The 17,981-nt window shown below is 44.6% G+C and overlaps 1 protein-coding gene across 1 annotated transcript in view; it reads right to left on the reverse strand.

Moving 5' to 3' along the window:
* Window positions 1–17,981, reverse strand: part of FOXP4 (forkhead box P4) — a 101,211-nt gene that overhangs the window by 5,454 nt on the left and 77,776 nt on the right. The window contains 3 exon segments of the mRNA XM_020999518.2: window positions 566–735; window positions 1,478–1,544; window positions 2,993–3,114. Of these exon segments, the coding sequence (XP_020855177.1) occupies window positions 566–735; window positions 1,478–1,544; window positions 2,993–3,114 (359 nt within the window).

A 17,981-nucleotide genomic window follows, 5' to 3' on the forward strand; every position in this document is an offset into this window, starting at 1 on the left:
GTGTGTGATACATGTGGGCATGTTTGCAAACACGTACTGTCTGTGTATGTTTGTTAAGCTTGTATATGTAGATATGTGTATGTGTGCATGCTTCTCTTCATCTGCCCCCGTCCTAGGGTAGGAAAGATGAACAGGGATAGGAATGTCTTAATTGTACTGAAGAAACATATGAGAAAGGGAGAATTTCACCTGGCCTGGGAGAAGAGGGAAGGCAGACTTTCCTGAACTGGTCACCAGGGGGACATCTCCCTTGTACTTGGGCGGAGGTAGGGAGGGAAGTGGGGAGAAGGGAGGCTCTGACTTGCTCTAGATGAAGCGGGGGTGTGGGTATGTCATGTCACATGGCAGCAGAAAGTGGTTTCCCCTGGAATGCCTGAGGCAGACATGTTGCACAGTGGATGGACTACTGGCCTCAGACTTGAGAAATGAGTTCTAGCTCAGACATTTACTTAGCTGTATGACTCTGGGCACTCTGGAAACCTTAAAGCACCAAAGCTATTGTTATTATTATTCCTAATGGGGGAGGGCTATGGCATTAGACAGAGGGGGCAGAGGGTGATCTCACCTGTATTGGGGTGGGGAGAGGCGTGGGGGACTGATGCTGCCATTGCTGGTGAGGGGCTCTACAGTACTGCTCACATCCTCATGTCCGAGGTGCAAGAGGCTGCTGGTGGAGCCCGGGTTCAGCATGCCTGGGCTGTTGAGGAGGGGGAAGCTGCTCTCGGCAAGGGCAGCCTAGAGAGGGAAACAAGAGAAAAGAGGGATGGGCAAATATTTCAAAAGGAATACTTTACACGAAGGCCATGGCAGATATTCTTCTCACCCTCCCCCATCACACCAGCTGGGGAACCTCCTATCTGTCCGTCTGGGCTCACTTGTTTATCCATTAACTCCTCTCACCCTCCTAGCCCTCATACAAAGTGACTGTTATGCCAGGTCCCTTGGCCTGCTGTTCTCTTTGGCCCCATCCCACTTGAGCCCTGGCCTCCCACCTTCTACCCTCCCAGGTTCAGCTCACATCCTATCCAGGACAGAAGGGAGCCCGTGGGGCAAGGGGCTCCAGATGCCCGGGAGACAGAAGGCCTCTCCTGAACTGGGGATAGTGAGAAGGGAGATGAGGGAGGAGGGTCTCACCTGTACTGGAGGGGAGAGGCAATCAGGGCCAATCTTCCCTCCTGTCCCCCTCCCCCAGCTCCATACACAAGAATTGGAAAGAACTGGAGGCTGTGTGGGAAGGAGGAGATAGAGGGGGAAAGGGAGTTGGGGGGTCTCAGCCAACATGGAGAGAGGTCCCTCAAAAAAGGAAATAAGTCTTTCTTGGCTCTCAGCTACCCTGGTGCTCTTTGGCATAGGAGAGGACAGGTCTTTGACAAAGGGTGAGCAAGGGCTTTTGGAAGGAACTGGTATTGAGGAAGCAAGGCAGGGGAAAGGGAAAGAAGGGTGAATGGGACCCCACTGGGGGATAACAATAAGTCACCTGATAGCTGGCATTAAGTGCTCCATAACTGAGGCCCGAGATCATGTTCTTCACCAGAGTTGGACTCCTTGGGGGGAAGAGGGAGGGAGAAATTTAAAAGACTATCACTTTCCTGGGGTGTGCATCGTGAGCCAGGAGGGAGAAACTCTTCCTAGCCCAGATCCTGGACCTGGTGGGACAGTCGTCATTCAGTAGCTAGGGTGACTAGGTAAAAGAGATCATTCTTTGCCTCATTTCTTACCTAGCCTTAATGGGTGTTGCCTCAGTCAAACTGAGACCTAGGAAAGACCTTAACTTAAAAAGGCCAATGCCTCCCACTGCATCCTGGACTATCTCCAGTCATCCTGGTATATGTCTTGCCATTGAACCCAGATGGCTCAGGAGGAGAGAGTGAGGCTGGTGACTTTGCACAGCCCTGCCTCACTTAAATCCAATTCACTTGCAAGTCATGATATCTCCTTCCTGATGCCACGGCCCTCCTCGAGAACGAAGGATAAACAACAAACAAATGAATAAGTGAACAAACGAGGGGGGCTGGATGAGTGGAGGGAAACTCAGGTGGAAGAACATGACTGTGGAGACAACTGGCTGTCCTGCTCACATCCAACACATGCTCTCTCCCCAAAATACCTCTGACCCAAAGGGGACTCTGGCGTTGGCCCCAGCCCTGGGAAACTGGACAGTCCCCATGAGACAGGTGACCAGACACCTGGAGAGGAGGGAAATTGGGATAAAACGGCTCTTCCCCAACCCCCTCCACACACCTTGAAAACTGTTCTTGTTCTCTCTCGCTATCTCCCCACCTCCCCGATATATACGTGCACACAGATATGTATACATTTATATTTACACAGCCACATACACATACACAGTGGTACATATGGGTGTCTAACAAGGCATATATATATATATACACACACACTTAGATACAGAACAGAGGCTATACATGGGATGCATATATGTGTGTATGTGTGTGTGTACACAACCATCTTTAGCCCTCATTCTATACCTCTGTGTTTCTCTTCATGGTCCTCTCCTCCCTCCTTTATTTCTCTGTCTTGGCTGGGGGAATAGGAATGTCATGACCAGGGAAATTCTCCTCATCTACCCTGTCCCTCCATTACTTCCAGACTCCATGTAGACCGTTCCTCAGTCCTTCCCTTCTAATTTCAACTCATCCATCCATCCATCCATCCGTCCATCCATCTGTCCATCCATCCATCCATCCGTCCATCCATCCATCCATCCATCTGTCCATCCATCCATCCATCCGTCCATCCATCCATAAATTTCCAACACTTGATTCAAATGCAGCCAAGGCTAGGATAGATGGGTGACGTATTGGTTCTTGCGGTGGTGGTGATGGTCGTGTGTGCTGGCAGAGGGTATGGGGGAGATAAGTGGCCAACAGTACGTATGTACAAGCCTAGTCACATAAACACATGCACTGAGCAGATCTTTTTGCTGGCCCAGGTGGCTGAGGCCCATACGACCCAGAGGGCTGAGCACACATACCCTGTCATCTTTGGCGGTCTCCGCTTTTGGTACTCGTGCTCATCCACCGTCCACACGGCACCCTTCACGTTCTCTACTCGTACAAAGCACTTGTGTAGGCTCAGGTTGTGTCGGACAGCATTCTGAGAGGTGGGAGGTGGGGAAGGGGAGATAACAAAAGAGACCTAGGTCAACATCTCCTCTAGCAAAAGTGGACATGGAGAACACCACCCACCATCACCACCACCATTATCTTCAAGAGACATTCGCAGAATGCAAGAATCCCAGCTTCAAAAGGAACCCCCAAGGTCATCTAGTGGAGCCCATTCCTAAACAGAAATCTCCCTTCCATTTCTCTGACAAGTGGCAGCAGTATCACAGGGTCACCCGTTAAAATTCAGAGACCTAAAAAGCCCTTTAGGCCAATCCCTTTCACTCTCCAGACTAAGAAAGAAACTCAGGTGTTAATTAACTTGTCCAAGACTACAAACTTAGGAAGTGGCAGAGTCAGAATTTGAACTCAGATCCTCTGATTCCAAATCCATTGCTCTTTGCACAGAACCAAGCTTGAAGACTTCCAGTGATGGGGAACCCACCCATGACCTCTTGCAGGAGGCAGCCCATTTCACTCTTTTTGTTGTTCGGTCATTTCAGTCATGTTCAACATTCTGTGACTCCATTTGGGGTTTTCTTGGCAGAGATACTGGAATGGTTTGCCATTTCCTTCTCCAGCTCATTTTACAAATGAGGAAACTGAGGCAAACAAGGTTAAGTGACTTGCCCAGGGTCACACAACTAGTAAATATTTGAGGCCAGATTTGAACTTCGGTCTTCCTGACTCCAAGTCCAGCGCACTATGGTGCCACTTGGCTGCCCCCATTTCACTTCTGGACAGTTCTAATTGTAAGGATGGTTTTCATTTCCTTACACGATACCTGCATTGATTTCCTGGCAACTTGCACCCCTTGCTCCTAGTTCTGCCTTCGAAACCCCAGCAGAACAAGCCACTAGACTTCTCTTTAATACTCACCCTCCCCAATTTCCCACTCGCTGATGCTCCCTCCCAAACAGAGCACAATAGCTTCCTTTAAGTGTCTGCCAAATTCTACTTGAATCAACAGCTCCCCCACTCCCATAACATCTGAACCTCCATCTTTTTAAAAAGCCCAATCCAGCATAATTGCCTCAATACATGTCACACCTGAGGTACCCACAATCGATTCAGAAACCATCCCTTGTCAGAACAGGGAGAGACCTTAAGGGTCATCTAGTCTAACCCCCTTGTTTTACAGTGGTAGAAAACGAGGCCCAGAGAAAGGAAGTGACTGACCCAGAAGGGCCTTTACTAGAACCCAAGGCCTACTGAGCACCTAATATGTTAGGCAGGGCTGGGGAACCTCTGTGAGAGGCTCTGTCCTAGGTGTTGGAGACAGTATTTAAATGGACAAGACAAAGCCCCTACCCAACCAGAATCCGTCTCAGAAGGCACAGCCCCTGAATAGAAATGCCCCCAGGTTGCATCTGGGGTACAGCTGAGAGAGCTCACCCCCATCCCGCCTGGGATTGTTTATGTGACTGTCAGAGTCACAGGTGGGGTTGCATGGATGACCTGGAAGCCTGTTTTATGGCTCTCACGCTCATGACTCTTTCCTCTGAGTTTCCACTAAAGTAAAGCTCTCCCCAAACTGTCTGCCCCTATCTCCTGACCTGGTCCCAAGCTGGACCCCTGGAAGGGCCCACACTGGACTGTAGAAGCATCATCACACTTCCACTCTTACAAAAACTAAGTGTCTCCATTAATCACCTTGGTCTGCTCAGGCCTAGAAAGCACTTTCTCCTCACTTGCTTGACCACCACACCTGGAAAGCTCTCCTTCCTTATGTCCAGCTCTGAGAATCCTTAGCTCTGCTCACAGCTACGATTAGGTCCCAGATCCTACACAAGGCCTTTCCTGACCCCCACCTCCTCCACTCTCTTAACTTGTTAACACTTTTCCTCTACTCCATAAGTTGTCAATCACTTTGTATATAGCTTGTATTTACTGGCAAGACAATGTGGTATACTAGATAGATGGCTGGTTTCAGAGCCTACAGGAAATCCCACCTCTGACACATACTGGCTGTATGACCCTGGGCAAGCATTCGAGGTAACCCCATAAGACCTGAGAAGGTAAAACTGCATGAGTAGAGGGAATGTCCTCATCCAGGAGTTCCCTATACCAACGAAATCACAGGTTCAGTCCCTAGATCTTGTATTTACTGTATTTGGGATATCTTCCCCAAGAGAAAATAAGTTGCTTGGGGAGACAGAGATAGTTTCATGTTCTTAGTATCCCCTACTCTAGCACAGTGCCTACACAGTGGGGTCTAAATAAGTGTTTGTTGAACTGAATAGCACAATATTCCTTTTCCTTTGTGGCTATCATACCCCACCAGCTTCCCTCCCACCTTTCTACTCTCCTATCCTTTCCATCCAGACCTACCGCCCTAACACACAAGCCCTGTCCTGATGCTGCCTCCTCTCACAACATTCTCTCAGCCTTATGCATCCCAACTTTCCTTTCCCCAAGTCCCTCAGAATCAGAGGATCTAAGAATCTGGAAAGACCTTGGTCCAACCCCAATCTATAGAGTAGGGGTTCTTAACCTGGTAGCCATGAACTTGAATATATATTTTATTATACCATATCATAAAATATATTATATATGTATATTATAATATAATATAGCATCATATTTTATCAATGTATTTTATATGTATATACTTCTAAATATATACGCATACATATATTTGTGTTTCATATATGTATTTCATTATAGTCAGTTTTCTTTGTAATCTTATGTATTTTATTTTATGCATTTAAAAATTATTCTGAGAAAGGGTCCAGAGGCTCCCCCAGATTGTCAAAGGGGTTCATGACACAGGAAAGGTAAAGAATCTCTGCTAAGAAGCAATCCTTTCTGCAATACGTGACTAGAGAAAAAGTGAAGGATGGGAGAGGTATCATAAAAGTAGAATTGATTAGACTTGGAAACTGACTAAATATTGGAGATGAAGCAGGTGGGGGGAAGGGGGAGTCAGAGCTGACCCAAGGTTACAAAGCTGGATTACTGTGAGAATTAAAGTGCTCCAAAGAGAAGTAAGGGGAGGTTGAAGAAGGGCTGGGTTGAAAGGGAAAGATGACAAGTTCTGTTTTGGACATACTGATGCTGATGAGACAACCTTTAGGCAAGATGGAGTTCAGAAGAGAGTCAGGCAGGATAAATAGATTTAGGAGTTATCTGCAAAGGCATAATACTAGAATCCATAGGAGCTAATGAGATGTTCAAGGGACAGAGGGTAGAGAAAGAAAAGGAGAGAGCTCAGAAGGGGACAACTGCACTTAGGGGTCTGGAAACGGATGAGGAACCAGCAAAGGAGACCGAGAGAGAATGGCTAGACAGGTAAAAGAAACAGACAGGTTGTCCGGCCACAACTCCCCCATCACATATTTGAGAAGTTGACTTTTTAATGCAAGTGTAGCACTTTACATTTATCTCAATTACATTTCATCTTTTTTAGATGCAGCCCACCGTGCTAGTCTGTCAAGATCTCTTTGAAATCTGACTGTCATCCAGTGGGTTGGCTAACCCTTCTAGCTTTGTGTCATCAGCAAATTTGATAAGCAATACCATCTATGCCTTCCTCCCAGTCATGATTTTAAATAACCCCATTTCTCTGTTAGCATCAGTTGACAGCTCCACTTTTCCTCTGAAGTTCATGTCATCCAATTTTATCATCTTCCCCCATTCTTCATGGTTGTCCTGCACTGTCCTGGGTACTCTCCCACCTTTCTCTTTGGCACCTGGCTCCAGTGTCCTCCCACCCCTTTCCTCTGGCATCATCCTTAGAGACTTCCATATCTATGCTGCTCTTTCCAACACCCTATTCTCATAGTTCCTTGGATTTTTCACCTCATGGGACTTCCATATCAATCGGTGTTTATTAAGCACCTACTATGTGCCAGAAACTGTGTTAAATGCTAGAGATGCAAAGGAAAAGCAAAAAAATAACCTCCCCCTCCCCATTCTTGCAATAAAAGAACTTACACGCTAATGGGAGACAACATAAATCGGTATATACAAAATACATAAGAGCAGATGAAAGGTACCACCAGCATCACTCAAAATTCAAAATCAAGAATAAAAAGAGAGGCATCCAGGGATAGTGTAAAACTGCTGGATTTGAAGATAGAGGACCCGGGTTTGAATACCAGCTTTGCTGCTTATTTATCTGAATGCCTTTGGGGAAGTCATTTAAACTCCATGGGCCTCAGTTCCTCCTCTGTAAAAGGAGGGAGGTGCTCTAAATTTATAATCTTATCTTCAATTTTTCCATAGTTGTTAGTTTTTTCAAGTCAGCCTCCCAAAATGCCCAGGTCCCCCATCTTCCCTTGGTCTCATTGTAACCTCAAAGTATGCTTCCATTTCTTTCCTCACTCTCACTCCTAAATTTTTAGAAAGAGTACAGTTCTCCCTTCTACACTGTAGGGGTTAGGGGTACAGAATCCCTGCAATCTGGTAAATCCATGTAAAAATTTTTGGTCCTCTCTGTACCAGAGAATAAGTCTGAATTTTTTTTCTTTTATGGGGTATTTACAGTACCTTACTGTAAAATTTGGGCTGATATTATATAATACTATATATATTTTATGCTCTTCTGAGTTTCTAAACTTTTTCTATGTCATTTGCTGGCCTTCATGTGTCATCTGCGGCTTCCGCAAAAATCTCCAAAAATTCCCATTTAATTTCTTATGCCGACCTGAGATATATTTAAACTGTGATGGGGAAAATCATGATGTGGAAGGGATAACTAGTCAGTCATCAACCTCTTTGAATACAGCTTGCATCTCTGAGAGCCTATTGCGACAGCTCTCTCCAAGGTTACCAGTGACCTCTTTATTATTAATCCAACAGCCCTTGTCCTGGCCTCCTCCTACTTGACCTCTCTACAGCAGCCAGCACTTCTGACCAGCCCCTCATTCTTGATATCTTCACCCTTCACTGGCTTCCAAGACACTGCACTCTGTCATTTCTTCCTCTATTTCTCTGACCCTTCCTTCCTTGCTGGTTCCTTTTCTTTCTCTCCTACCATCCCCACAGCGCCCGCCCTTAAACGTCAGTGTCCATTCCCTCGGCTTTAATTATCACCTCTATGCAGATGCCTCTTAAATCTTTATTTCCAGCTTTGACTTCTGAGAACTTCAGCTCCCTGTTTCCAACTGTCTGCGGAATATCTGCATCTGAATGTCCTTCTGGAAGCCCAAACTCACTCTGTAAAACTGAACTCATCTGTCCTACTAAAAAATGCATTTTTTTTGAACTTTTCTGTTTCTGTTGATCTTCCCAGTCATAAACCCTCAGAATCATCCTGGCATCTTTCTTCTTCACTCCACACATGCAAACAGTTGCCGAGTCCTATCAAATCAACCTGAAAATATTTCTCCCATTGAACTCTCCCACAGTGCAGGCCCTCATCTCCTCTTCCTTTAATTACTGTCTTCCTGCCCCCATCTCTCCAATCCATCCTTTACACTGCCTCCTGAATAACTTTCCTAACACATTACTCTCTGACTCAAAAATTTTCCATAATTCTTCACTGCCTACTGAATAAAGAATAAATTCATTATCATTCTGACATTCGAAGCCAAATAGCCAAGAGAGTGATAATATCATTAAACAGTCTAAGGTTTAGTTCTGGATCTTTAATAGATGCTGTCTGGTGTGGACACTGAAGACAGAGACAGACAGACAGACAGACAGACAGACAGACAGAGAGGGAGGGAGAGAGAGGGAGAGAGAGAGAGAGAGAGAGAGGAGAGAGAGAGAGAGGGAGGGAGAGGGAAAGGGGAGAGGGAGAGAGAGAGAGAGAGAGAAGAGAGAGAGAGAGAGAGAGGGAGGGAGAGAGGGAGGGAGAGAGGGAGGGAGGGAGGGAGGGAGAGAAGGAAATATGGCTTGGGAGAGAGAGAGAGACAAAGACAGAGAGTAAGAAAGAGAGGAGGAGAAGGAGGAGAAGGAGGGCAGAAGAGACAGATGGAGAAAAAGAGGGGGAGAGAAAGACAGAGAGAGAAAGCAAGAGAGAATGAGAGAGAGACAGAGAGTGAGAGAGAGAGAGAGAGAGAGAGAGAGTCCAGATCCAATCTACTGATCCAGCCTTAACTCATACTCCTTCCCTTCACAGAGGCAATGTAGCTCAGTGGAAAGAGAATTGGATTTGGCATTTGAGGCTCTGGATATAAACCCCAACTCTGCCACATGCTGTCTTTGTGACTTTGGGGAAGTCACATAACCTCTCTGAGAGTCATTTCCTTTATTAGTTAAAAGAGAAGGCTAGACCCTGCCTCAGATATTTGCTAGCACGTCAGTTACCTCTCTGGCCTCAGTTTCCTCATCTTTGAAACCAGGAGGTTGGACTTAATGAGCGCTAAGGTCCCTTCTGGCCCTAAGACTATGATCTTTTTTTTCCCAACCAAACTGCTTCACCCTCTGTTCTTTTCTCATTTACCTTTGCACCTTTGCTTATGCTGTCTCCTCAGGCCTGGAATGAACTCCTCTCAATTCCATTTTCTACTTTCTGAAGCACAATTCCTCATCTGGCAAAGCCCTACTTAGTTCCAACATAAAATCTTCTTTGACTCCTTCCCTAACTCCCCCAGCTGAAAGCCATCTCTTCTTTCTCAAATCACAGCACATAGCTTAGATTTCTCCTTTGCACTCATCATACTCTCTCCTAATAACTTATGTCATAGTTATTTTTTGTATTGGATTGGAATACAATACAAATTGAGGTAATTTGACTGGAATTTGGTTGGGGGACCCACCTCTACTCCTCATTGGACTATAAGTTCCTTGAGGGCAAGGTCTATTTCATCTTTGGCCTTTATATCTCCAACATTTAGGGCAATGGCCAGTATATGGCAGTATATTATTATATTAACTATATTATTAAGCATTTGCTTAATAAACACATTAAATTGGGCAGCTAGGTGGTCCAGTGGATAAGATGTGGGGCCTGAGGTCAGGAAGACTCATCTTCCTGAGTTCAAATCTGGCCTCAGACGCTTATTATCTTTGTGACTGAGCAAGTTAATGCTCTTTGCCTCAGTTTCCTCATCTGTAAAATGAACTGGAGAAGAAAATGACAAACTACTCTAGTATCTCTGCCAAGAAAACCCCAAATCAGGTCACAAAAAGTCAGACATCACTGAAACAGCCGAACAACAACAAAATTGGATAGTAACCATGTGGTGCAGTGGACAGAGAACAGCAAGACCTGGGTTCAAGTTCTGTCTCTGAGAGGTTAGCTAATTTGACTGGCTGTGTGACCCAGGCAAATCATTTAACCTCTCAGTGACCCAGGCAACTCTATATGATTATAAACTGTAGAGCAGTAACTGACATGCATCAATTCCTTACACCAATGAAACTACATGTGTTCAGATCCTACCTCAAACACTAGCTGTGCGACTCTGGACAAGTCATTTGACCTTCAGAGACTTAATTTCCCCACTTGTAGAATGAATATAATAGTAGCACCTATCTCACTGCATTGTGAGGATCAAATGAGATAATGTATATAAAGCACTTGCAAACCTTAAAAGCTCTATATACATTTTAGTTATTTATTACTACTATTACTAAAAAGCACAAAAGCTTTGAAGAGGTATTAAGAAAAAATTTAAGGAACCATTATCAAATAATGCAAAAAACAAAAGTTCCCATTGGGAGAAAAATGAATAGTATGACAATAATGTAAACAAAGAAATTATCAGAATGAAATATGAATTATAATAATCAGTCAGTCTTGGTGAACAGATAATGAAACATATCTCCTCAACCCCTCTTAATTCTAGTGCCTTCCTTCTGTTAATTCTTTCCTATTTATCCTGTGTATAGCTTATTTTGTATGTATTTGTTTGCCTGTTGTATACCCACCCCACTCCATTAAATTGTAAGTTCCTAGAGGGCAGAGTTTCTTTCTGCATCCCTAGCACTTAGCACAGTGCCTGGCACATAGTAGATGCTTAATAAATGTTTATTGGATTGCATTGAATTGAATCTCCCTCTTTTCAGTAGACTGATGGGAAACTGCAGGATGATCACAGCGTCACTTGGTTTTGCTTAACTGTACAGGTTTTATTCTTGTGTTACCAGAGAGGGTTTAATGGGGGTTTAATGGGAAAATCTAGAAATGGCTCTGATTTTTTTTAAAGGCATTAATAAAAAGAAAGTAAATTAAATTATATAACATCGTGAAATAGAAAGAGTACTGTGCTGTAGGAGTCAAAGAGCCGGGTTCTGCCACTAACTAGCCATGTGACCATGGGATCCACTTCTCCTTTTAGAGCCTCAGTTTCTTCCTTTGTAAAATGAAGGAAGTGTATTAGATCATCTTTCAATTTCAATCCCTTTCCAGCTCTGACATTCTAATATTATTTTTTTTTGGAGGCAATCGGGGTTAAGTGACTTGCCCAGGGTCACACAGCTAATTAGACTGGATTTGAACTCAGGTCCTCCTGACTCCAGGGCCTCTATCCACTTCATCACCTAGCTGCTCCCATCCTAATAGTCTATAAAGTGAACTGAATCCTGTCATCTGAGGAGCCCCAGGGAAGTTTGGAGCACCCTTCTTCCAAACATCCTTATTTCTATCAAGAGACCTACCATCCTTACAATCACCAGATTCACATCCTTGGGAGTCGTCCTTGACTCCTCACTGTCATCCCACACACCCAAATCAATTGCCAAACCATGTCATCTCTGTCTCCACAACATCTCCCATACCTGATCCCTTCTTTCCACACACACCAGCACCATCTTACTTCAGAATCTCATTCCCTGTCACCTGAACTATTGCAATAGTCTTCCATTTTTTCCTAAAACATAGGCCTGCTCATGTTACCCCACGCTTCTACTCCATAAACTCCACTGGTTCCCTGTTATCTCCAGGGACACATATAAGCCCTTCTGTTTGATATTTAAAGCTCTTCCCAACCTGGTCTCAGCCTGACTTTCCAGCCTGATTACATCTTACTCCCTTCCATGGACTCCATGGTCCATCCACTCTATGATCCAGGGTTGTTCCTCACACCTCTTCCTCCATCTTGGTCTTAGTACTAGCTGTCTCTCATGCTTAGAATGCATTGCCTCCTTAACACCATCTCTTGAAAGCTCTGGTTTCCCTCAAGCATCATCCTCTGCATGAGGCCATTCCTGGTCTCCCTGTGCCTCCCCTTCCCAAGCTAGTTAGTCAGAAAACATTTATTCAGCCCTTAGGTGCCAGGCACTGTGCTAAGTCCTGGAGATACCACCACTATCACCACCAACAACAGTAGAAGCAAGACGCAAGCCCTGCCTTCAAGTAACAAACATTCTAATGTATTTACCCACAAGTTTATCATGTTATCTGTTTGCATGGGTTTTATTGTAGCTATATAGGTGTGGAAGGCAGCATATGGTACTGAATAGAAAGTCAGCTTCAAAGCTAGGAAGAACTATGTTCAGGTCCTGTCTCTGACATACAGTGACTATGACCTGGGAAGGTCACAACCTCTCACGGCTCTAATCTATAGCCTTATAGCCTCTGTAAGGCTCTAGGTTGCAGAGAAGAAGCTGTCTTGAATCAGTAGAGAGAATTTCCTCCCTTGGGAATTCTCCATACCAATGACATCACAAATCTAGTCCTTATCCTCTATTTTATATGTTTGTGTATATGCATGTATTATTTCCCTCTTTAGAATGTAAGCTCCATATTGGAAACTGAGGAGGTGCCCCTTCTTTGGGCAATGGCTAAACAAGTTATGGTATGTGAATGTCATGGAATACCATTGTGCTGAAATAATGAAGGGTATAGTTTTAGAAAAATCTGGGAATACTTGTATGAACTGATACAGAGTGAAGTGAGCAGAACCAGGAGAACAATTTATTAACAACTTTATAAAGGCAACTTTGAAAGACTTATGACTCTGATCAGCACGATGACCAATCTCAATTATAGAGGACTCGTGATGAAACATGCTACTCACCTCCTGACAGAAGGGTGATAGACTCAGGGTGCAGACTGAGACATATTTTTTGGACATGGCCAATACAGTAATTTTTTGTGCATGATTATACATGTTTGTAATGGGGGCTTTTTTCTCCATTCTTTCTCATTTGGAGAGTGGAAGATGGATGGGAGAGAAAACAGATTTTCATTGAATAAAAAAAAATAAAAGTTCATTATAAGAATAGAATGTAAGCTTATTGTAGGCAGGATCTGCCTTTTTTCTTTGTATTCCCATCATGTAGCACAGTGTCTGCCACATAGGAAGAACTTAATAAACCTTATTAATTCTAATAGAATGTAAGTTCCTTAAGGGCAAGGACTGGTTTGGTTTTTTTGTCTTTGTTTCCCCAGTGCCTAGAACTTAAATGTGTAATAAATGTTTCTCAGATTGAATAGACTGTCTGATTTCATTCATTCATTTATTCTGTTGTCAAACATTGCATACAGAGCCCTGTGCTAGCCTGCAAAATAAAATAGAGTTTCAAACATAAAACATACAACGTATGTGCATAATATCACAAAGTAAGCTGCATTAGAGAAGTGTAAAATAAAGTGCTGTTTGAGGTCCGGAGGGGAAGGATGTTACAGAAACCTTCCTCCCTAAGACTAGGGCAGACCTTCTCCAGTTACTCTGTAGTGTATTTATTTTGTACACACTCATATATGTAAACGTCACCTTCTCTGATAAAATAAATGTAAGTTCCTACAGGACAGAGAGAGACTTTTGTCTTTCTTTGTATCCCCAGCACTTAACACAGTGCCTGGCTCTAGTAGTTAATAAATGCTTGTTGACTTGACTTGGCCTAATGCCATATGCACTAGGTGCCTGGCACATGGTAGACACTTAATAAGTTATTACTGATTGACTTATTTATTCCAAAGGACATAGTAAAGGGGACAGAGTAATTATTTAGGAAATATTTGATCAATTAATGAATATTGACTACCTTTCGTATTTATCTGATGTTCCTTGAGCATGTGAGTAGATTGTAAACACTTTGGGGTCAGGATTCTGTCTTATACTCTTCTATATCTGGCACAGTAGCTCGCACAGAATTTAAGTACAAAATTCTAGGCAGAGGGAGTAGATAATAAGACTAACAGCTGATATTTACATATTGCTTTAGTAATTGCAAAGTACTTTATATATGTTATCACATCTTATCCTTATAACAGCCCTGTCAGGTAGGTACTACAGATGTCATTATCCCCATTTTACAGATGAGGACACTGAGGCTCAGTGAAGTTAGGTAATCTGCCAAAGGTCACCCTCTAGGTAAGCTCCAGAGGCTATATTTGAACCCAGATCTCTCCTGATTCTATCCATGACTCCACATCCATACACCATTATTGATACAAATTGAATTGATTAGACCAGAAAGGAGGATAGCAGGAAATGATCGGCAAGGGGAAGCAATCCAACTCAACAAGGCTTGGGTTATCCCCAAAGTCTTACAACAGTTTAAAGCTTTATTAGCTTATTTATGAAGCACCTACTGTGGGTAAGCTCTGTGCTAAGCTCAGATTGAAATGAGATTCAAGCCTAGTAAGTCTAATAAGGGCATAAAGACATGTACACAGAAAACTCTAACAGAGTAGAATATGAAAATGCATAAGAGAGAAGTAAACAGGCCACAGGATTTCAGGAGATCATTTCTGCCTGAGGGATCAGAGAAGGCTTCACTAAGAATCAGCATTTGGACATGAGTTGGAATAGGACACGAGATTCTGGGGGAGAACATTCCAGGTAGAGGGAGCAGTGTGGTTTAGGAAGCCAAGAACATGTCTCAGGAAGGAGTATCTCAGTTTGGCTAGAGTGCATATAAGGCTGGAGCCATAAGGCTTGGACCTTTTTTCAGTAGGAGATAGGGAGTCATTCAATGTTCTTAAGCAAGGAGTCTAAAAAAATCACTACCCCTAACACTTTCGGGGCTGCCTCTGAAATTAAGGTAATCTCTCTGCCTTCTTGATTTTTAGGTGGGGACATGCCCATTCCCTCCCCTCCCACTGTCATCAGCTGCCCCCTATTCTTCCTACTGTGCCCTGAACATAGTAGGTGCTTAATAACGGAAATAAATTGAATTCCTCTCCTTATTTCCCACCCCCTCCCCATCTTCTGACCTACTTCTCTCCTTGCCCCTAATTCCTTTCCCTGTCTCCCATCTTCATTCCTGTTACCCGGTCCCTTCCTCCCTCCCCACACCTGCCCTTCTTATCCCTGTGTCCCCGTCCCTGTCCCTGGTCCCTGACTCCATCTTTACATTTCTAAACAGAGAAGAAAGCGGGCAGGGCAGGCAGGCGCTGTGCCCCCTCGAGATCCCCTCTCCCTCTCTCTTTTCCAACTCTTGCCACTTGCAACTGGCCCGATTTCATTACCAATTTTAATTTGCCTCTAATTAAATCCTGTGTATTTTTCCGACTCGCTTGCTAATCCACGAGGGAGGCAGGCGGCTGGAGTGGAATCTCTCGGAGCGATAATTACAAAGGGCCTAATCACGCCGGGGCTCCTGCCTCGGAATAAATTTCCCCGCATTACGGGGCTCGGATCCTCCGCTTTGCAAATGAGAATGACCCCAATTTCCGAGGATGGCCTCACCGGGGCTTTTTTCCCTCATTTCGAAGCCTGATTCGTGATGAGAGACTAATTCGTTACGCTGAAACATTAACGGCAATTTAAGGGGTCTGGCGGGGGCTTCGTAAACAAAGGGACCGGCCCCACAACAAGGGCCCGGGGAGGGGCCCGACACCAGGAGGGGGCGGGAGGAGTGAGCTGGGGAGGGGGCCCGGGAGGGCAGCAGCTCTGAGAAGCAGATGGCGTCTCCTGTCTCCGGGATGGCCGGGCTTGGCCCCAGACCCCCTCCCCATCCTCTCCCCCTGACCTGGTCCTTCCAGGGAAAGGGTTCCAAAGAGAAAAGGGGGTAGGATGAGGAGGGAGGCAGAGCAGGAAGGGCTGGGTGGACAGAGGGGGAGAAGGAAGGGAAATCTATGAAGCCAGGATTCTGTTTTGCCCCAGAGGGGATAAGTAGCAGAGGCCTGAACCCCAGTGGCCTGGCCTGGCCTGGAAGGGGAAGTGGAGGAAAGAGACGGGAAGTGTGGGTAGAAGGAGAGTCATAGGATATCGCCTATGCAGAGGGTGAGTTAGGGCTGGGAAATGAGAATTGAGGATGACCCTAAAAACCCCAAGGGTAAGGAGCTGGGTCCAAGAGGGCTAGAATATGGCCATAGAAAACCTGAGGGCCATGATGGACCACCCTTCTAATGTGATACATTCTACTGAGTTGTCCACCATTTTACTATGAGGAAAAATCTGAGTGATCCCAGCCTGTATTCCCAAGAGGGTGACCTTCCCTTGTTCAAGAGCCAGCCCCTCCCCCCCCACTCCTCACACACATCTATCCCCAATGTTGACCAGGCCATTGTCTATCCATTATCAATTCAGGCCTAGTAACAGGCTGACACTGTTGGATCTGGGAAGGGAAAGTAGAACTGGGGAACAGATGAAGAATTGACTAATGAGTAGGAAATCAAAAACAGTAGGAAGAGGGAAAGGCATAGGGACTGTTTGGCCTGAAAAGGAGAAATGAAGAAGCACTGTATAACTACTCAATCTCTGAAAAGCTTTCTAAAAGAGGATGATAAAGAGAAACTGTAAAAAGAGCCCTGGATTTGGAGGACCCGAGTTTGAATTCTGGTTCAGCCACTTACTACCAGTATGCTCTTGTGGAAGTAACTTTCTGTTCTGAGCCTCAGTTTTCTGAGCTGTAAAAGGAGGGTGTTGGGCTAGATGAATTCTAAGGTCCATTCCAGATTTAAATCATATGCTCTCTAATTATCCTCCATCTTCAGAGAGGAAATGGTCTGCACTAAAGTAGATATAAATAAAATAATGACAGAGTGAATGTACAATTTCTAGTTTGGGCAGGTATGTGTAGTGAGTGTGGAAGCAGCATGGACAGGACGGATCCCCACACACATACATACCCCACCCACACAGTTGTTAAGTAATAGGTAACTCCTTTAGGTGCTGTCCTGTCTAGTGGCTAAAGACTGGAGATGACCTCTAGAGGGCTCAGCCAGCCTGAAAGGAGCCCCAGAGTCTAGGAACAAGATGCAAGTCAGAGCGATGACATCACTTACAGCCAATCAGAAGAGCTGACCCAGCTTGGCTTGCCATTACCTCTTTGGGGCCTTATCACTCCAACTCTGTGACCCTAGTCCAAGGAATGGGGGTGACATTTTAGCTGAGTGACTCTATTCACCTCTCAGTCCTGGGAAGAGGCATCATGCATAATACCTGCTATGGCCCTAAACCAGTACATTCACATTCTGTCCAATGAGGGACTTAAAATGTTATTGTGGCTGAAAGTTTGCAAAGTGCTTTACAAATGTGATCTCATTTGATCCTCACAACAAACTTGGGAGGTAGGTGTTATTACTACCCCCAGTTTACAGTCTGAGGCAGACAGAGGTTAAGTGACATGCCCAAAGCTGGTAAGTGAACTGAGGTCCTATTTGAACTCAGGTCTTCTTGGCTCTGAGTCCAGTTCTCTATCCACTAAGCTGACTTGCTGTTCAGAAAAGTCTTCTGACAATGAGTTCAATGAAAGGCTGAAATATTCTTGAGGCTCTTCAATAATAGTGTCAACACCCATCTTTCCAGACTGGTTTGGGTAACATTTGCCTGGAGCTAGGAGGATGACCGAGATGACCCTTCAAATTCCCTTCCAATCCTATAATTACCTATTCTGATGTTTTCCATAAGCCAAGGCAGTATTATACTGATGAAGCAGTATGACTTAAGGGGTAAGAGACTAGATTTTAAGTCAGATGACCCAGGTCTGAGTACTAGGACACTTTGTGGATAATCATAGTGCAAAGAGTGCTAGATTTGGAGTCTGAATTAAAATCCTTGTTATGCTACTCAT

This window comes from Phascolarctos cinereus, unplaced genomic scaffold (genome assembly GCF_003287225.1).
Source record: "Phascolarctos cinereus isolate Bilbo 61053 unplaced genomic scaffold, phaCin_HiC Scaffold_5;HRSCAF=322, whole genome shotgun sequence".
Lineage (NCBI taxonomy): Eukaryota > Metazoa > Chordata > Mammalia > Diprotodontia > Phascolarctidae > Phascolarctos > Phascolarctos cinereus.